The sequence below is a fragment of the Orcinus orca genome, chromosome 8 (assembly GCF_937001465.1).
Source record: "Orcinus orca chromosome 8, mOrcOrc1.1, whole genome shotgun sequence".
Classification (NCBI taxonomy): domain Eukaryota; kingdom Metazoa; phylum Chordata; class Mammalia; order Artiodactyla; family Delphinidae; genus Orcinus; species Orcinus orca.
The window spans coordinates 70,123,768-70,145,950 of record NC_064566.1 but is presented as its reverse complement, the minus strand read 5'-3'; the positions used below and the strand labels follow the sequence as shown (position 1 = coordinate 70,145,950).

General features: G+C 40.3%; 1 protein-coding gene across 1 annotated transcript in view; it reads right to left on the bottom strand.

The window, feature by feature from the left end:
• Positions 1 to 11,274: 11,274 nt before the first annotated feature.
• The window catches only part of PIWIL4 (piwi like RNA-mediated gene silencing 4), a 44,468-nt gene continuing 33,559 nt past the window's right edge, over positions 11,275 to 22,183 (bottom strand). Inside the window, exons 15-20 of the mRNA XM_049713831.1 lie at positions 18,854 to 19,054; positions 17,709 to 17,812; positions 15,907 to 15,977; positions 14,388 to 14,541; positions 12,114 to 12,492; positions 11,275 to 11,409 (exon numbers count right to left, since the gene is read on the bottom strand). Coding sequence (XP_049569788.1) covers positions 12,354 to 12,492; positions 14,388 to 14,541; positions 15,907 to 15,977; positions 17,709 to 17,812; positions 18,854 to 19,054 — 669 coding nt within the window. The 3' untranslated portion in view covers positions 11,275 to 11,409; positions 12,114 to 12,353. The remainder of the gene's footprint in view (positions 11,410 to 12,113; positions 12,493 to 14,387; positions 14,542 to 15,906; positions 15,978 to 17,708; positions 17,813 to 18,853; positions 19,055 to 22,183) is intronic.

Below are 22,183 nucleotides of genomic sequence, written 5' to 3'. Positions count from 1 at the left end.
GGTACCAAAGTATGACAAATTATTAATATCTTTAAAATACAAAAGCCTTTGGGCTTCCCTGGTGGCACAGTGGTTGAGAGTCCGCCTGCCAATGCAGGGGACACGGGTTCATGCCCCGGTCCAGGAGGATCCCACATGCCACGGAGCGGCTGGGCCCATGAGCCATGGCCGCTGAGCCTGCGCGTCCAGAGCCTGTGCTCCGCAACGGGAGAGGCCACGACAGTGAGAGGCCCGCGTACCACAAAAAAAAAAAAAAAAAAAAAAAAAAGCCTTACAGAAGTCAAGAAAAACACAAACAAAAAATACAAATGGCAAGAAGGACATGCTCTCACTCTCTCTTGCGAGAACACAAGAATCACAACTAACTGCTGAACAGTCATCGACAGGAAGACACTGGAACTTACCAAAAAAGATACCCCACATCCAAAGACAAAGGAGAAGCCACAATGTGATGGTAGGAGGGGCACAATCCCAATAAAATCAAATCCCATAACTGCGGGGTGGGTGACCCACAAACTGAAAACACTTATATAACAGAATTCCACCCACTGCAGTGAAGATTCTGAGCCCCATGTCCGGCTTCCCAATCTGGGGGTCCAGCAGTGGGAGGAGGAATTCCTAGAGAATCAGACTTTGAAATCTAGTGGGATTTGATTGCAAGACTTCGACAGGACTAGGGGAAACAGACTCCACTCTTGGAGGGCACACACAAACTAGGGTGTGCATTGGGACACAGGGGAAGGAGCAGTGACCCCATAGGAGACTGAACCAGACCTACCTGCTGGTGTTGGAGGGTCTCCTGCAGAGGCAGGGGATGGCTCTGTCTCATCATGAGGACAAGGACACTGGCGGTGGAAGTTCTGGGAAGTATCCTTTGTCTCAGCACTCCCAGAGTCCACCATTAGCCTTACCAAGGAGCTCAGAAAGGCTCCAGTGTTGGGTCACCTCAGGCCAAACAACCAACTGGGAGGGAACAAGCCCCATTCATCAGCAGTCAAGTGGATTAAAGTTTTACTGCCCTCTGTCCACCAGAGAAACAGCCAGCTCCACCCACCGCCAGTCCCTTCCATCAGAAAACTTGCAGAAGCCTCTTAGACAGCATCATCCACCAGAGGGCAGACAGCAGAAGCAAGAAGAACTACAATCCTGAAGCTTCCAATCCTGTGGAACAAAAACCACATTTACAGAAAGATAGACAAGATGAAAAGGCAGAGGGCTATGTACCAGATGAAGGAACAAGATAAAACCCCAGAAAAACAGCTAAATGAAGTGGAGATAGGCAACCTTCCAGAAAAAGAATTCAGAATAATGATAGTGAAGATGATCCAGGACCTCGGAAAAAGAATGGAGGCAAAGAAAGAGAAGATGCAAGAAATGTTTAACAAAAACCTAGAAGAATTAAACAAACAAACGGAGATGAACAATACAATAACTGAAATGAAAACTACACTAGAAGGAATCAATAACAGAATAACTGTGCAGAAGAATGGATAAGTGACCTGGAAGACAGAATGCTGGAATTCACTGCCATGGAACAGAATAAAGAAAAAAGAATGAAAAGAAATGAAGACAGCCTAAGACACTTCTGGGACAACATGAAAGGCCACAACATTTGCATTGTAGGGGTCCCAGAAGGAGATGAGAGAGAGAAAGGACCCAAGAAAATATCTGAAGAGATTATAGTCAAAAATGTCCCTAACATGGGAAAGGAAATAGCCACCCAAGTCCAGGAAGTGCAGAGTCACATATAGGATAAACCCAAGGAGAAACATGCTGAGACACATAGTAATCAAATTGGAAAAAATAAAAGACAAAGAAAAATTATTGAAAGCAGCAAGGGAAAAATGACAAAAAATATATAAGGGAACGCCCATAAGGTTAACAGCTGATTTCTCATCAGAAACTCTACAAGCCAGAAGGGAGTGGCATGATATACTTAAAGTGATGAAAGGGAAGACCTACAACCAAGATTACTCTACCCAGCAAGGATCTCATTCAGATTCGATGGAGAAATCAAAAGCTTTACAGACAAGCAAAAGCTAGGGAATTCAGCACCACCAAACCAGCTCTAAAACAAATGCTAAAGGAACCTCTCTAAGTAGGAAACACAAGAGAAGAAAAGGACCTACAAAAACAAACCCAAAACAATTAAGAAAATGGTCATAGGAACATACATATCAATAATTACCTTAAACGTGAATGGATTGAAAGCTCCAACCAAAAGACACAGGCTTGCTGAATGGATACCAAAATAAGACCAATATATATGCTATCTACAAAAGACCCACTTCAGACCTAGGGACACATACAGACTGAAAGTGAGGGGATGGAAAAAGATATTCCATGCAAATGGAAATCAAAAGAAAGCTGAAGTAGCAATACTCATATCAGATAATATAGATTTTAAAATAAAGAATGTTACAAGAGACAAGGAAGGACACTACATAATGATCAAGGGATAAGTCCAAGAAGAAGATATAACAATTATGAATATATATGCACCCAACATAGGAGCACCTCAATATATAAGGCAACTGCCAACAGCTATAAAAGAGGAAATCGACAGTAACACAATAATAGCACAGGACTTTAACACCTCACTTACACCAATGGACAGATCTACCAAACTGAAAATTTATAAGGAAACTCAAGCTTAAAATGACACAATAGACCAGATAGATTTAATTGATATTTATAGGACATTCCATCCAAAAACAGCAGACTACACTTTCTTCTCAAGTGTGCACGGAACATCCTCCAGGATAGATCACATCTTGGGTCACAAATCAAGCCTCAGTAAATTTAAGAAAACTGAAATCATATCAAGCATCTTTTCTGACCACAATGCTAGGAGATTAGAAATCAATTACAGGGAACAAAACATAAAAATCACAAACACACGGAGGCTAAACAATACTAATAACAATTATTAATTGTAATTAATTGTTAATTAAACAATTACTAAATAACCAATAGATCACTGAAGAACTCAAAAAATACCTAGAGACAAATGACAATGAAAACACGACGATCCGAAACCTATGGGATGCAGCAAAAGCAGTTCTAAGAGGGAAGTTTATAGCTATACAAGCCTACCTCAAGAAACAAGAAAAATCTCAAATAAACAATATAAACTTAAATCTAAAGGAACTAGAGATAGAAGAACAAACAAAACCCAAAGTTAGCAGAAGGAAAGAAATCATAAAGATCAGAGCAGACATAAATAAAATAGAAAGAAAGAAAACAATAGCAAAGATCAATAAAACTGAAAGCTTGTTCTTTGAGAAGATAAACAAAACTGATAAACCATTAGCTAGACTCATCAAGAAAAAGAGGGTGAGGACTCAAATCAATAAAATTAGAAGTGGAAAAGGAGAAGTTACAACAGACACCGCAGAAATACAAAACATCCTAAGAGACTACTACAAGCAACTCTATGCCAATAAAATGGAAAACTTGGAAGAAATGGACAAATTCTTAGAAAGGTATAACCTTCCAAGACTGAACCAGGAAGAAATAGATAATATGAACAGACCAATCACAAGTAATGAAATTGAAACTGTGATTAAAAATCTTCCAACAAACAAAAGTCCAGGACCAGATGGCTTCAAAGGTGAATTCTATTGAACGTTTAGAGAAGCACTAACACCTACCCTTCTCAAACTCTTCCAAAAATTTAAGGAGGAAGGAACACTCCCAAACTCATTCTATGAGGCCACCATCACCCTGATACCAAAAAAAGACAAATATACTACAAAAAAAGAAAGTTACAGACCAATATCACTGATAAATATAGATGCAAAAATCCTCAACAAAATACTAGCAAACAGAATCCAACAACACATTAAAAGGTTCATACACCATGATCAAGTGGGATTTATCCCAGGGATGTAAGGATTCTTCAGTATACGCAAATCAATCAATGTGATACACCATATTAACAAATTAAAGAAGAAACACCATATGATCATCTGAATAGATGCAGAAAAAGCTTTTGACAAAATTCAACACCCATTTATGATAGAAACTCTCCAGAAAGTGGGCATACAGGGAACCTACCTCAACATAATAAAGGCCATATACAACAAACCCACAGCAAACATCATTCACAATGGTGAAAAACTGAAAGCATTTCCTCAAAGATCAGGAACAAGACAAGGATATCCACTCTCACCACTATTATTCAAGATAGTTTTGGAAGTCCTAGCCATGGCAATCAGAGAAGAAAAAGAAATAAAAGGAATACAAATTGGAAAAGAAGTAAAACTGTTACTGTTTGCAGATGACATCATACAATACATAAAGAATCCTAAAGATGCCACCAGAAAAGTACTAGAGCTATCAATGAATTTGGTAAAGTTGCAGGATACAAAATTAATGCACAGAAATCTCTTGCATTCCTATATACTAATGATGAAAAATCTGAAAGAGAAATTAACGAAACACTCCAATTTACCATTGCAACAAAAAGAATAAAATAACTAGGAATAAACCTACCTAGGGAGACAAAAGTCCCGTATGCAGAAAACTGTAAGACACTGATGAAAGAAATTAAAGATGATACCAACAGATTGAGAGATATACCATGTTCTTGGATTGGAGGAATCAATATTGTGAAAATGACTATACTATCCAAAGCAATCTACAGATTGAATGCAATCCCTACCAAATTACCAATGGCATTTTTTACAGAACTAGAACAAAATAATCTTAAAATTTTTATGCAGACACAAAAGACCCTGAATCGTCAAAGCAGTCTTGCGGGAAAAAAAACAGAGCTGGAGGAATCAGACTAACTGACTTCAGACTATAGTACAAAGCTACAGTAATCAAGACAATATGGTACTGGCACAAAAACAGAAACACAGATCAATGGAACAAGATAGAAAGCCCAGAGATAAATCCACACACCTATGGTCAACTAATCTATGACAAAGGAGGCAAGGATATACAATGGAGAGAAGACAGTGTCTTCAATAAGTGGTGCTGGGAAAACTGGACAGTTACATGTAAAAGAATGAAATTAGAACACTCCCTAACACCATACACAAAAATAAACTCAAAATGGATTAGAGACCTAAATGTAAGACAGGACACTATAAAACTCTTAGAGGAAAACATTGGAAGAACACTCTTTGACATAAATCACAGCAAGATCTTTTTTGATCCACCTCCTAGAGTAATGGAAATAAAAACAAAAATAAACAAATGGGACCTAATGAAACTTCAAACCTTTTGCACAGCAAAGGAAACCATAAACAAGACAAAAAGACAATCCTCAGAATGGGAGAAAATATTTGCAAATGAATCAACAAAGGATTAATCTCCAAAATATATAAACAGTTCATGCAGATTAATATTAAAAAAACAAACAACCCAATCCAAAAATGGCAGAAGACCTAAATAGACATTTCTCCCAAGAAGACATACAGATGGCCAAGAAGCACATGAAAAGCTGCTCAACATTACTAATGGCTAGAGAAATGCAAATCAAAACTACAAGAAGGTATCACCTCACACCAGTTAGAATGGGCATCATCAGAAACTCTACAAACAACAAATGCTGGAGAGGGTGTGGAGAAAAGGGAACCGTCTTGCACTGTTGGTGGGAGTGTAAATTGATACAGCCACTGTGGAGAACAGGACGGAGTTTCCTTAAAAAACTAAAAAATAGAATTACCATATGACCCACAATCCCACTACTGGGCCTATACCTAGAGAAAACCATAGTTCAAAAAGACACATGACCCCAATGTTCACTGCAGCACCATTTACAATAGTCAGGTCATGGAAACAACCTAAATGCCCATCGACAGACGAATAGATAAAGAAGTTGTGGTACAGATACACAATGCAATATTACTCAGCCATAAAAAGAAACGAAATTGGGTCGTTTGTAGAGACGTGGATGTATCTAGAGACACTCATACAGAGTAAAGTAAGTCAGAAAGAGAAAAACAAATATCGTATATTAACGCATATATGTGGAACCTAGACAAATGGTACAGATGAATCGGTTTGCAGGACAGAAATTGAGACACTGATGTGGAGAACAAACGTATGGACACAAAGGGGCAAAAGCCGTGGGGGTGGGGGTGGGGGTGATGTGATGAACTGGGAGATTGGGATTGACATGTATACACTGATATGCATAAAATGGATGACTAATAAGAACCTGCTCTATAAAAAAATAAATAAAATTCAAAAAATATATATATATAAATGGCTAATACACATTTTCAAATTGTTTTCCTTTGCCAGTAATCAAATATATATAAATAAAAACAAACTATCTGACATCTACCATATTAACAACATATTTGCTTCTAATGAGAATATACAAAACTTGTTAGCTGTGAGAGCCTAAGATATGACATTTTGGGGAAAAAATTTGCAATATATACCAAGCACCTAAAAAGTATTCTTTTTGAGTTATTAATTTCACTTTTAAGAATCTAACCCAAGGAACCAACCCAAAATACTGTGAAGAAAAATTATGCCATCTTTTTATAGTAAGGGAAAATTCGAAACAACCTAGAGTTACAATAAAGTGCGAAATATGCAGTGGAATGGAGGAAGGATGGGCTGGGAGTTTGGGGTTAGCAGATGCAAACTATTATGTGTAGAGTGGATAAACAACAAGGTCTTAGTGTACAGCACAGGGAACTATATTCAATATCCTGAAAAAGAATATGTATATATATATATATATATATATATATATATATATATATATCACTTTGCTGTACAGCAGAAATTAACACATTGTAACTCAGCTATATTTCAAGAAAATAAATTTTTAAAAAGAGAGGGGAAATTGTTACATCTGTACAATAAAATATTATTCAATCATTAAAATTTACGCTTACCAAATTTTTAACAAAATACAAAAAACATGTTATAATCATATGTGAAAAATTAAGTATATAAAACTATATGTAGGGTATAGCTAAAGGACTAGATGAAAAGTATATATCAGAATGTTGACAGTATGTACTTCTGGGTAGTAGGTGTATTGGTGACTTTTTTTCCACCTCATTATATGTTTTTGTACATTCCAAATATTCCATAATGAAAGTCTATTTTTTTTTTTTTTTTTTTGCGGTACGTGGGCTTCTCACTGCTGTGGCCTCTCCCGTTGCAGAGCACAGGCTCCGGACGTGCAGGCTCAGCGGCCATGGCTCACGGGCCCAGCCGCTCCACGGCATGTGGGATCTTCCCAGACCGGGGCACGAACCCGTGTCCCCTGCATCGGCAGGCGGACTCTCAACCACTGCGCCACCAGGGAAGCCCGAAAGTCTATTATTTTTATAAATTTAAAATTAATTAAGGATTTTTTAAAACTTTCTCAGTAAATTGGAAGGAACTGGATTCCGTCTTAAATTCTTCAGTCATCCTCACTCTCTCCCCCTTCAAAACAAATCCTTTTCTCATCTTTCCCATCAGGACTGTTGGATTATCTTGGCCAGGGGGTAATGGGTCAAGCTGAAAGTGAAACGTACAAATTTACCTGAGCAACAAAACTCAGGCATTTGACAGCACTTCTCAGAAGCAGGCATTTCATGTCTGAGATGTTGAAGTGTGTTAGGAAGAGTTAAGAGTAAACTGTCCTATGGGAAGTGGCTAACTTGAAATCCAACATTTTAAACATATGATATCTCAAGATAAATAGTTTTCTTTTAAATTTCAGGTTGTGGTCAATGGGGATTCCTAAGACTACGAATCAGCTCATTTTTATTAAAAACTTAAAAATGACTTAGTGGTTAAGGAAGTTGTGTCAGTTTGAGTCCCTCAAGAAACAGACACCAAGGCAGAATTAGACTTTTCAGAGATTTATGGAGAGAAAAGCCTGTGAAGGATGAAAGTGAGAGGGGGTAGTTAAGTAGGGAGAGCATACAGAGCAAGATGCCAGTCTGACATCCATGAAAGGAGAGGGGGAAGGGAAGTGGGTTGGTAGGAGGGCAGTTCTGAGAAAGCCTTGGTCAAGTCAAAGAGGACTGCCCAATAGTGGAGTCCCATGTTGGGCAGAAATGGCCCAAATCTAGCACCTCTGCTGAGCCCAGTCAGTGGCAAGGAGCAGCCTGGGGTGAGACTGCTCTCAACATCACCACTGCAGTGGACCCTGAGCGTAGCATCTGGAGGCTGTCAGCCAGTTGCAGGAGGTGTGATTAGTGCCCTTCATGGCTGCCATGGAAATGTATTCAAAGTATGCTCTCTTCCAGAGCCTGCTTTCCAACCCCCAAATAAAAGCAAAACCAAAAAACTCACTCCCTAAAACAGCAACTGGAAGACTGCTTATATCTAGAGAAAACATTAAGCTTTCCTTTAAGCAAGATTGTAGAATTCAGAACCTAGCATAGCACCTGGCACATTACATGGACCTGTATTTGCTGACTAATAAATTATGTCACTTCATGTCTCATGAAGTATAATAACATGGCACTCTTGTTTAAACCCAGATACCCTAGACTGGACATTTCTACACATTTCTACAATGTGAACATTGTTAGGTGTCTTTACAGGTAGATACATTGAGGCTCAGAGACGTTAAGTCACTTGCCCAAGGTCATACAGCTGGTAAGTGGTGGTTCTGGGATTCAAACCCAGGACTACTGCCCTAGACCAGTAGTCCTCAACCCTGGCTAACCGTCAGCATCACCTGATGATCAGACTTCACCTCAGACCAATAAAATCATTATTTCTGGAAGTGGGCCCAGGTGCCAATGTTTTTTTACAAAGCTTTTAAATATAGGAAGTTCTAATGTTTCCATGGTTGAGCGCTACTGGTCTACTCCAACCCCTTCTCACATTGCAAATTGGGTAACAGTCTCATAGAGGAGAAGTTATCACATCCCAATCACATCCCAAAGCTAAAAGAGTTGGAACCAGAGCTCAAATGAAGAGTTTCCTAATCTATGCTGCCCTCTGGCAGCTCACTTGGGGTTGGCTATTCTTCCACAATCTGTTGTACCACATGGACCAGGCAAAGGCAGGGGGCTCGGCCTATACGACAGTCCTTGTGTGCCCCCTGGTGGGTTAAAAGGGTAAAGAGCCTCTACCTTGGACAGTGCTTAATAGGTAAAAGGATGAAGAACTCTACAGGCCTGTGGCTTGTCTCATCAACGTGCTGCATGTAGGTTTATACAAGCCGGCTGTTAGCTGGTGGCGCTTTACATCAACCTTGTACTTGGAAGGAAGAAAACCACATCGTCAACACAAAAACACAACCACTCTGGATTTATACAGTGCCTTGCCTCTAAGACTTGCTATTCAAGGCCAACTTTAAAGCATATAAGGCACTCCCTCATCTAAGAACTCTGGGAGAAGTTTTTTTTTAATCTTTTCTTAAGGCAGTAGAGTCTTGTGGTTCACCTCTCAGGCTTTGGAGTCAAACACACCTGAGGACAAGTTCTAGCTCCACAATTATTAATTTTATAAACTTTGGTTAGCCACATGGCTGTTTTACCACCTGTAAAATGGTCATTATAATGCCTAATTCATATAGTTGTTGTGAAGAGTAAATGTGTATGTAAAGTGCTTAGCACTGTGCCTGCGATGTATTAACCCCCCCTCCACCCTTATACCCCACAAAAGGTTATTGTTACTATTACTGGAGTGGACCCATGGTGGGTGCATTTTGGCCCGGCCCGGTCAAAACTCTCAAACAGGAAAAGACTGTGCTCTCTTAAATGATCTCTGCATTGGTGTCTGCTTCCCCTCATCCCTCAGAGAGAACCTTCTGCTCTCTGCTTCCCACTTCACCGCAGCCTTTCACACACTCTCTCCCCTGGGAGAAGAATCTGGAACTCTGAACTTTCCTGCATCGAAATATTCTCATCCCTGGGGCAGTCTTGTGAAAGGGAGAGAAGATGAGGAGAAACCAGCAACGGAAACTGAGAATGAGGGATGGATGCAACAGGAGAGAAACCAGGAGAGTGTTATCCTAGAGGCCACGTGGAGTGTCTCAAGATGGAGGAAATGATCAACTGGGTCGAATGCTGTGACAGGTCAGGGAAGGTGAGGACTGAGAATTGACCATCGGATTTAATAAAACGGAGGTCACTGGCCACCTTGACAAAAGCAATTTTGCTCTCGTGGTTGTGGTGAAATTCTGAGTGGAGTATAGAATTGGGTTCATTTTTCTGTAAAGAGGAGCAAAGAAATGGTGTGGGAGCTGGAGGGCAAATGTTTCTGTTTTAATATGGAAGAAATAAGAGTAGATTTACAATGCTGATGGGAATAATCCAGTGCGAGAGGGAAATTGATGATGCAGAAGGGAGAGGGAAGGATTGCTAAAGCAGTGTTCTTGATAGAGCAGAGGGAACGGGATTTAGTACACCAGTGGAGGGCCTTCCACAGGAGCACAGACACATTTTATTTATGATAATGAGGCGAGGGGCAGGGTCTATGCACAGAGATGCCCTTAGGTGGGTAGATGGGATGGTAGCCTGTGCAAGTTCTCTCCTCATGGCATCTGTCTTTTCTGTGCAGTAGGAAGCAAGGTCATCAATGAGAGCAGTTGCTACTAAGTGAAATAAAATTCCCTAAGAGAAATAAAATTCCCTAAGAGAACAAATGAAATCTGAAAAAGAATATATATATATACACACACACACACATATATATATATCACTGAATCACTTTGCTGTACACTTGAAATTAACACAACATTGTAAATTAACTATACTTCAATTTTCAAAAAGAGAGAATAAGTGGAATATTCATTTTTAGAAATATAACTCAAAGAGTGATGGTGAAGTGGTCTACTGGGTAAGAGTCTTTGCTGAAAACCCTTAAATAATGAAATTCACATGAAATGCCAACTGAAATGTGAATAACATTAAACACACATGTGATGCTCTGAATGTTCTTTATTTTCTAACAACTATTTAAACCACTCAACAAAACGCTCTGTAACATAATTTAAGAAAACTTCTGCAAATTTTAGTGTAGAAAGTAGACCCCGTTTGCCTACCATCAAAACATCATGCAAACATTTATTTTCTTAGAAGCTATTTAGCTTTGTAGTATTACTTTCAGATGATAGTACATTTCAATTCCGTACACCACAATGAGCATTCACTTCAAGCAAGTAACCTTTAAAATAAAACAACATACATTTCTTTTGAACCATTTCAGATTCAGTTATTTGGGGTTTTTTTCTTTTCCGTAAGTTAAAACTAAACTGAATCTCCTTCCCCCAGTCACAGCCTCGAGCTCACGGCAGATTTGTACGAAGTACGCCAACGACTCCTCAGAAACCTCCGCTAGGGATGCCCGTGGTTCATGTCATCACAGGTAGAAGAGAGAATTGGCTAATTCCAAACTTGGTTCTTTATGAGTGCTTTGTGCCACCAGAAAGGTCAGCTTGTGTGCATACTGACACGGGGCTGGAACACTGATTAGGCCCTAAGGAGGAAAAAGTATTGGTAATGATTAAGAGGATAACTTCCTCTTCAAAGTGATATTTTTTTCCTGAGTTTTTTCATCCACTAGTTTTATACACGATAGAATGTAAGTCAATTGGAACCAAACTCAATCAACAAAGGGCACCCTTTCTCCTGGGAACTTAAATTCACTTAGCAAGATGGGAGAGCAGAGAGGGCCAGTCTGGCTTCCCGGTGCTGGGACCTGCGAGCCGCATGCTTAGGGCTGATCTAAGTTTCCTACAACTTGATGGTCCAAGGGGCTCAGAGCAATCTCTTGACTTTGGATTTGGTGAGCAGCTCTGGGCCTAACGTATAGGAATACAGAACAGAGCCAAGCCTGTTACTTTCCCACCAGACACAACATTTGAGTTGTCTTCAATTGCCTCATCTGTAACTTGGAAATAACAATACCCTGATTTCCTCCCAGGCTGGCATAAGAAAATGTATATAATAAAGTCTTCCAGAAAAATTATCAACGCTAATGCATTATAGAGTTACTGCTATTTTATGCCTATGATAGACTGGGTTTCATCCACTGTGGACTTAAGAAGTCATTCATTCATTCATTCATCCCTCCTTTGTGGAAAATCAGGCATTGTGCCAGGGGTTGGGACACCAAGGTGACAATTCCCTGGTAGGCACCTCGAGTACCACTCTGTACCTAAATAAACAGCTGTCACTTACTGGCCAGTTGTAGTAGAGGTGGCACAGTTTGAATGTGAGTCTCTGCATGTGGTCAGGCTTCAGGCCGTTGTCATCATAAATGACATTATAGTAGGTGGGATTAAGGGTTCCCCGACAGGCAACCCGGCTGATCAAGTAAAAGTCATACCTGAGGGGAAAAGAAGGACTGTGAGAAAGAAAGCTCGCAGAACAGGACTGAACCTGACCACACACAGTCAAGCTTTGTTAAAAACGGATTTTCTAACAGACTTGCCATTCAGGCCGTGTTGCTCCTGAATCCACGATGGTGCCAAGAGGTGGGTTCTGCAGAGTTCGGCCTGTTTCCATCAAGAATCGTGGCATGCACTTCTTCCTGACCACGATCACTGACAGTTTGGGGCTTGGAACAAGAGAGGCAAAATAATAAATAAATAAATAAATAAATATGGAGAGAACTAAACCAAGCCATGCAACTTTCTATTTATTTATATATATATTTTGGTAATCTTAAAATGAAATAAATTGATCAGCGAAACATTGCAAAACAAAGAAAAATTACCCCCAATCTCCCCTCCCCCAGAGACACAAATAATTTTTTAAATCAAGGATTGTCTTCATTTGTTGCAAAAGCGTGGTATGCTCAGTCATTTGACCAATTTATATCACCGAAGCGGGACGGCAGAATGGTTCACAGGACAATGAACTACGATCAGCACTTCTAAAGAAAGATTTTTCAGAATTATCCGTGGAGACAAGATTTTCTTCCCATTAGCAATCATCTCTATTTTCACCTTCAGTCTTCTCAATTTCTGAATAGCAAAGGAAGAACCAGAAGTTCCTCTTATTCTTCAAATCAACGCTTCTGAATCCTGCAAAACTCGCACCTGGGAGGATCGATGGACGGTCCACATACACATATGGGCCAAATGCTAAATGACCAAGTGTTAAGTCAGTATTTGGTAAAATCCAAATCCAAATCCAAATATTCCCATCATGGAAGAAACCTCTAGGATGCAAGGGTCACTGAAATTTCACTTTAAGTGTTTTAATTTTTTTTTTTTTTTTTGCGGTACGCGGGCCTCTCACTGTTGTGGCCTCTCCCGTTGCGGAGCACAGGCTCTGGACGCGCAGGCTCAGCGGCCATGGCTCAGGGGCCCAGCCGCTCTGCGGCATGTGGGATCTTCCCGGACCGGGGCACGAACACGTGTCCCCTGCGTCGGCAGGCGGACCCTCAACCACTGCGCCACCAAGGAAGCCCTAAGTGTTTTAATTATTTTAAAAATATATTATTAGTGTTTTCAATCTTGAAACTTTTTAAAAGTTGATGTTATAGTGCAGGAGAACTAACTCCTTAGCACCGTCAGCTGCTAAATTTACTCCTGTGATCCCCAAATTGCATGGAGGTGATTCTTAATAAAATCTAACTAACCCAAGGTCAGCGGGGAATGAGAAATTTTGGCTTTGATATTTTGGATACAGCTAAAGGTGGTTCTGCCTCCAAACTATGATTCTCTCCCTCCTTTCTGATGGTTACTAATGAGGTCAAGGCTCAGCTCCTTTGGGGCTCGTGGCTGCGACACTTTGGTTGACGGTGGTGACGACGGTGTAACCCTACAGACCAAGCTCTATGCACAACAGAATAAGACGCTTTCTGAGGATTTTAAGAAGCCAATTTAAGATCGTCATCCTCCTCCATTTTCTAGTTCTAACATTTTTCTTGCACTTAACACTTGACACAGTCATGGAGGAAAATATACCAAGACACTGAATCTAGAAGTGTGACAGCAGAGCAAGGTACTTGGTGTTTAGCATGGTCTGATTTTCATATGTAGCCCAGCTTTCACAGCACACACACCACTCTCAGCACCTTCTGCAGACCTGAGCTGCACATCAGTGCCTGCAGGTCAGAGGCTTTTGCCCTGTGTCTTGATTTAGGCCTCAAATTTGAAACCACAGCTTGTTTTTTTCCCTAGCATGTTAATAGGTGTGAAGCATCTTCACCTGCCAGCAGCTCTGCAGGCTTCCTGCTGAATCTCAGGGTCAGGCACCCTGGAGGATTCCTGCCTTCTTCTGGTGCCCCGACCCAGAGCCCCCAAAAGCTCATACCACCCAGACTATTTACATAATACCATCCCAACTACCCTCCAATCTAGGGTTGGTTGTACTTGCATAATGCAGAAATGCAGTGAAACTTAACTGCATGGAAAAAAAAAAAGAGATGCTGGCATATAGTAATTTTAATAGTTGTGATGATATGCTAGAACTGGAAGTGGGGGAAGGATACTAATTTGATACCTGGTATTTGAACTTGCTTCTGTCACACTGCTCAGTAGCTGTGGAACTTCATATTCAATGAGTGTTCTTAGCTGACCATCCCCTACACCGTCACGGTACACAATTATCCGTCCTGGCAAACCCTGGTTATGCTTGTACCATCTGTTCAGTGCCCCTGCAGGATTTGGTGTTAGTAAGAAAAGAATGACTTGCTTGAAGCCAACAAAGAATAACATTCCCATATATTTCAACATTTAAATAGCTTGCTAGTTCAGACCATGATAAGATAGGCTAATACCTAATTTGGGTTGTATTTGCAATAATATAAAAATGGATACCTTTCCAGAACATTCCTGCAACTCTGCTATTTAAGGAATCATTATGGTTTCTATGGCATAATGTATTCTCAAACTTAGCATATCTCTTTAGTAAAATTTTAATATTTAAGCAATAAATTAAAATTTAATTCATGCAATAGACATACAAATTTCCCAAACCCATATTAATACTAATTTAGTTTCTTGAAATCTATAAATCCTCTCAATAAGGACAGACTGGATAATTTTAGGTAAATTTCTTCTCTAATGAGCATAAATATGAAAACATAAGGAAACGACTTGGCTGTTCCTCTAAAAGCATCTCTTCACGTGGATTCACCCATCACTCTCGCTGACAATATGAACTCTGAAAATTTTCCACTCGCTCTAAGAAATTGCCTGAAGAGCAGAGAGCAGACAGTGACTCCTGCCCAACAGAAGCTTTTCATAACTGCTACTAAGGTTTTGAAGTGAGGGGAAAGTAATACGATAAAATATTTCTTTTCATGCATATACGGCACCATTGTTTTAGGAGAGTTTATTGTCCAGGAAATTCATTTGTTTGATAGAAGATGACCGTATATGTAAGCCCACTACCAAAATATGTCACCAAATTCACCTTCTTTGGAAACAAATATTTATGACCCCCCAAAGTTTATAGTTGGGACGATGCAAATCGGGGAGTGATTTGCACAGGTCACAGTGCTAGGGAATGACCAAGCCAGATCCAGACCAGGGTTGGAAAGGGCATGGGAACCCCAGACCCCCTCTTTCTACTGCATCCCATTGTAAGGAGGGCACCCTCCCCATCTGCTGCCTTTCCCGTCTTCTCCTGCCACGCCACACTTGATGTGTCAGCATCCCCATCCCAGTCCCAAAAGCTTCTCTCCTACTTCTAGACCTAATGCTGGTCTGTCATAAGCCTTGCTCCTCCAGGGTAGGTTTATTCTGACCTTCAAACTGCTTGCAAGAGCCACCAGCAGCTACAAACTTTTTTTCCTCCTGGCTTTTAGTTTATCACACACAGACACAAATGTAAATTCGACAGAGCCTGTCTGTTAGCTTGAGTCAGGCCACAACTTCAGGGTCTCCTACTGGGTGGCAGTCAACTCAGGCAGGCTTGAGAAGTCTGTTTCCACCTGTCTGGTCTGCTAGAGGCTTATGAATTTGGGGTCTGAAAGAACAGTGCTTGGAGCCCACCCCCATTGTTACACTTTTAGTACCAGTCATGAAAACTTTTAAGCAATCTGCAACATCAGCCGTTGTCCTCTGAAGCATACAGCGGGAGAACCATCTAAAGTAAGCAAAGAACAAAAGTAAAATTCAGTTTCAAAATTTCTATTCTAAGCATGCATTAGTATTAAGAAATAGACATAAGTAAATTAATGTTCATAATTTTATATACACTGTATGACTACAATTATATTAAAATGCTCTCCCTCACCGCCCCCCGCCAAATAAAATTTATTGATACGAGAAACTAAAGCACAGTGCTAGCATCAGACGTCTCTGGGTTCAAATCCTGGCTGGTATACTCACCAGCTATGTGACTTTTTTATGTGAACCTAAGCCTCAGTTTCCTCATTTGTGCCAAGGAAATTTATAAGATAGTAAGGTAGTTAGTACCTCATAGGGTTGTTGTAAAAATTAAACTAGATAATATATGTAAAGTACTTAGCACAGCACTTGGTACATAATAAGCATTGATAAATAGAGGCCACTACATTATTATTATAAGGGAATTTATTAGTTTAGCAGATCTACTTTAAAAATATTCAAAGATTTCTCAAGCATAAACTTCATTTCTATAGGTAAGCTTTTGGGAATTGAAATCTTAACATGATTAACTTATTTAGATTTCAGAAGCAAGTTCTCTTGCTAAAATTATTCATTAAAAGCACTTGGAAAATGAAGATCATGACTTAGTGGTATATATGTGTCCACGTTATTCCAGTTCTCTAAATCTGTGCAATAATAACGATGCAATTAGAAATGCTGCTAACAGTCGGAAGTCCCTTATGTGCTTGATTAAGGAAGTGACATACAGAACAGGGATCTCATACAACCTGGGCTGAAGTCAGGGGCACGCAGTTACATTGCTGCTTTTCCTGTCTCCCACAATCCCCAATATATACCTGATCACAATTTAGAGGAGTACATCACATAGCTTAATTCTAGGAAGAAAACATGGTTCAAAACAGCCTCAAAACACATTGTTTAGTTACGAATATTGAAACACTTCAAAGAACTACAATTTAACATGTACTATGAGTCAATGCTTAATGTGTTATCCCTCATCCTTGCCTATGTTTTTTTTTGTTGGTTTTTTTTTTGCGGTACGCGGGCCTCTCACTGCTATGGCCTCTCCCGTTGCAGAGCACAGGCTCCAGACGCGCAGGCTCAGCGGCCATGGCTCACGGGCCCAGCCACTCCGCGGCATGTGGGATCTTCGCGGACCGGGGCACGAACCCGTGTCCCCTGCATCGGCAGGCGGACTCTCAACCACTGCGCCACCAGGGAAGCCCCTTGCCTATGTTTTTAATAGCTGTGTAAACAACCACCACATCAAGTTTCTGCGAGCATTAGAAACAACAATAACAGCAAGCATGTCTTGAGCATTTACCATAATAGGTAAGTGACAGATCAGGATATAAATCCAGGCAATCTGATTCTCAACTGCTTGACATCGTGTATGTAAACTTCCTAGTATGGAGCCCAATACAGTGCAGGTGTTCAGAAAACAAATGCACAAGAATTTCTACACGGCCATCATTTGGGGAATATGATTTGCATACGAGCAATAGCTTGTCCTAATGTATGTATAAAAATAGTTTTTTAATGAACTACACTTTACCCCAATATTATCCATCACATTTATAGATGTAAGTATAATTTATGACCATAAGTGTCCATATTTTAAAAATGAGTGAAGAATACAAACTATTCCTTTCTGTAAAGTCTTTAGTTAAACCACAAGTAATAGTCTAAATAACTGAAGAATATGTTAGGGTAATTTTAAAAGTACCTGGTGATTCTGGGGTTAATACTGGCCACAAATCCAACCACCACCATTCCCTGGTTGAATGCATCTTTACAGACATCAATACCAACCACCATCAGGGACTTTAACTGTAAAATTAAAATTTTTCATGATTTAATGGAATGAGGTGTTTTCCCAAGCAATGATGTATTATGAAGTTTTTAAAAGACTGTCCCTAGTTATTGAATTATTGAAGTTAAGCTATGTGCCAGGGAGATCAAGGTCGAGATGAGGCAGATTATTAAACCAGAAACCAGAGAAACTTAAAGATGAAGGGAATAATAAGAACCTGCTTCAAAGAAAAACAAAAAGCAAAAAGATGGAGGGAACAATATAGTACATACTTTGCTTAAGAGACTCATTGTAATAGAAAATGGCCACCATCCTTTATGGGGGTGGGCAAGGGCCATCAGTGGCTCAAGAGATCCTGGTAAAGTGGCCCGTCCATTTCTCCCCTGTCTCGAGGCTGAAGGAATCTGAAGGGAAATTCCATTCCCCATTCTTCAGCTCTCTAAGGAATCCTCACTTGTCTATGTCCTCCAGGAGGGGCAGCTGGGGGTAACCTTGTACATCCTGGTTAAGGGAATAGGCAACATTCCCTCATTCCTCACCCTCCTCACTTCCTCCCATGGTGGCCATAGCTCAGGAAAGAGGAGAAGATTTTCTCAGTTCCCAACACGACTTGGAGGTTTGTATCACAGGCTCTGCCGGTTCCCCAAGCTCTAGTGGGGGCGTCCCATCCAGGGTTCAAGGCTACTCTGCAAAGTATCACCCTGCTGAAAGCAGGTAAAGGCAGAGGCCATGGAGCACAGATTTTAAACCACGGCTGGGAGGCTCCAAATCAAGTGCCTCCAAGTCGATGCCAAACTAGATTCTCTTTCACGAGAGATTCTGTTATTAGCTTAACCGAAGCTCCATGAGAACAGGGGCCACGCCTCACCTTCTGGATACCCTCCCAGTGGCTGGTGTAACGGAGCGCAGAGCAGACAAACATACAACCCACCAACCCAACAAACAAAGCAAATATTTCTAGGATCACGTGAAAAGACCTCCTCCCACTTTGATTTAAATTTTAAAATTCATTAATAGATAGATTGATGACTAAAAGAAAAAGAGTGACGGTTCCTCACAGGGATCTCCACAGCCCACAGCTCGCCTCCGAGTTTACAGGTCATCTGCAAGGCAATCTTGGTGGCGATGCTCATCAACATTCCCTGTTTATTCAACGTCTGAGCAAGCACACACTGGCTGGGGACTGGGCAGTCGGAGCTCAAATATTTTTTAATGGAATCATAATAGCTATTCTGATTAGAAGGCAGAATACACATTACCTGAAAGTCAAAAAAAAAAAAAAACAGAAGAAAAGAAAGTTCATTTACTTATGTTCAGAGGAAGCTTTAAAAAAACACGAATATATGGATGCAAACATCTTTTGCCCTTAAGTTCCCAAGAAGCAAATATTAACATACCCACAGTTCTTCTCTTTTTTATTATTTTTTTTGTTTGGCCACACCACACAGCTTGCAGTATCTTAGTTCCCTGACCAGGGATTGAGCATGGGCCACGGCAGTGAAAGCACCAAGTCTTAACCACTGGACCACCAGGGAATTGCCCCTACAGTTCTTCTCTTAAATGGCCTTTAAAGAGCAATGAATCTAAGCGATTTGAAATGCCTTCTCATCAGCCATCCACTCTGCAAAGCCTCCCTCCAACCCTACCACTTCCCTTGGCTCTTCCTTCCTCCTTGCTTCTCTGCCAATCTGATTCTGCCAGTCTCCTCAAATTCCCTTCCATCCTAGCTCTTCCTCCAGCTGCCTCCCTTACTGCAGTGATCCTTCCCTGTAGCTCTCCAGCTATCATCCCCACTGCCTCCTCCCCAACTTCATCCACAGATAAGCAAAGTGGAGAATTAGCTTAAATTGTGGTCTTTTTCCCATTAGGCGCTGGACAGGCAAAATAAAAGGAAGAAGCAACAACACATTTTTTGTTAACCTGGACTTGAGTGTAAGGTATGAGGGGAGGGAAAATAAGGAAAAAGAAGGTTCAGGTGCTCTGGTATTTTTAAATTCCACCCTTCTCTCTCACTGCCTCTACTTCCCATCAAGTACTTCCCTCACAGAAGGACCTCTCCTGGCCTAACTCCATCTCCTTCCTATGTTTTATTCTCTACTTTCAAAACACCCAAATTACAGAAAAGATAGGCACTGTCATAATTATCAGAAAACAACGTGATTTTTTTCACCTATAGGACTGTTCATTATCATAATGTCAAGGGCTAAAATTATTTACACTTAATTATATAAAGTTGGGAAAAATATTTTTAAATTATCAGCAAAATTCTCTTAGGGGGGTTTCCTGCCTTCCATCCCATGAGTCTGGGACTAAGCAAGGTAGGTGGAAGAACAAGGAATAGCCCAATGGGGACCAGGACCAAAAGAAGGTGGGAGTCAAGTGAGACTGGTAACACACCACGGATAAAGAAGCAAGTATGTGGAGAATAATAAGGGCCATGTTTCTCACTATTAGAGAGATGAGGTACAAATATGGAAAGGGGGAACACTTTCCTGTGGCACTGGGTTGCAACTGGAGGCGTGAACACGTTTTTAATCTTTAAAATTTTAATAAAATATTTTAACATATACATAACTACATATAGTAATAAAATGGATGCAAGTGTGTATGTATATATATGCACACACATACATATACATATTTCTTAGCTTTGCCCATTGGGAAAGCCTAGGGGCAGTGAAACCCCAGTAGCAAATAAACACACCGAGCGCCCAGATCTTGGTTTCTAAATACTGTTCTCTACCAAAAGGAATCAGGGCTCATTGGGAAAACATATGATTCTAGAGTTAGACAGCAAAACTTAGATTAACCTGGAATGTCTTATTGTGCCAGACAGTAAGGAATTGTTCCAAGAAAGTTGGGAAGGTGTCAAAAAGACACACAAGTCAGCTTGAATGGGGCTCCCACTGGCAAAACCAAGGACAATTTGGATATCAAAATAAATAACAGTAGTGATAGACTATAAGCTGGTAAATAAAATAGGAATCCATGAATCCATACTGATGTAAATAAGTGAACAAACAAACAAATGGGAAGAAGAGAAAGCTCTTCCTTATAATGCCAACTAATAATTATAGAAGGAAGTACAAAATTAGAAAGCCACCATTTGGCCACCATCAGAGTAGTAATGGATTCAGACAAGAATTATCAATGGATTCTAAAACTAGTAGGAAAAATCTGATGAAGAACAGGATATTTTCATAGTCTCAAAGTATCTCCCTACCAAAAAAATAAAGAAAAAAACCTGATTAATTACAAAGAGAAAAAGTGTAACTTTACAATGGAGAAAATTGACAGAAACCATCTCAATCAATGGAGTCCCCCCTGGGAAGATGCAGTAAGAACACAGAATCATTGCTGTGATACTCCTGCCAAAAGTGCATAACCTGAATTTAATCATAAGGAAACATTAGACAAACCCAAATTGAGGGACATTATATAAAATAACTGGTTTATGCTCTTCAAAACTGGAAGGTCATCAAAGTCAAGGGAAAACTAGGGAACTGTTACAGACTGAAGGAGAGATTAAAGCGACAGGGAAACTAAGGGCAACATATTAGATCCTTTTAACGGAAGACATTTGGGGGACAAATGGAGAAATATGAGTGGAGTCTGTGGATTAGCTAGTTGTACTGCTCGCTGATTTTGATGGTTGTTCTATGGTTCCATAGGAGAGTGGCCTTGTTTGTACGAAATGGGTGCAAATGTATTTTTTAAAAGGTAATGGGCATCACTCCTGTAACTTACACTCAAATGGTTCAGGAAAAAAATAGGATAGATAGGAAGGGAGGGAGGGAGGGAGGGAGGTGGAAAATGATAGAAAATCATAAATAAAATGTCAAAAATTGGGGAATCTGGGTGAATGGTATATTACAGTTCTTTGTACTATTCCTGCAACTTTTCTGTTAGTTTGATTTTACTTTTTAAAGTGAAAAATAAATGCTCTTAGGATGATAACTTCCTGTATTATAACATCCTTACGGGCCATTTTTTGTGGAAACAAAGAGATAGCTAAGCTGCTTTGCATGCACTATGAATAGGAAAGTTGGGAGTTGGGATGAATGAGCTAGGGGGATCAGACAGCAGATGGGACAGAAAAGCACTGCAGTACTGTGGGAGACTGAGAGAACATTTCCAAGAAATAGGAATGATTGAGAGATTTTTTTAAGAAAGGGATGTCAATTTTAACTTGTCTGGAAAGTTGACATGTGATATAACCATGCCTTGGCCCCAAACCCTCAGCAAAGTCAGATACATCACACACACACACACACACAGGACACACACATACACCAACACACACACACATAACACACACACACACAATACTTTGGGAAATGAAGCAATTGTGGGTGTCCCTCAGGTGATGCAATGCAGGAGGAAAAGGC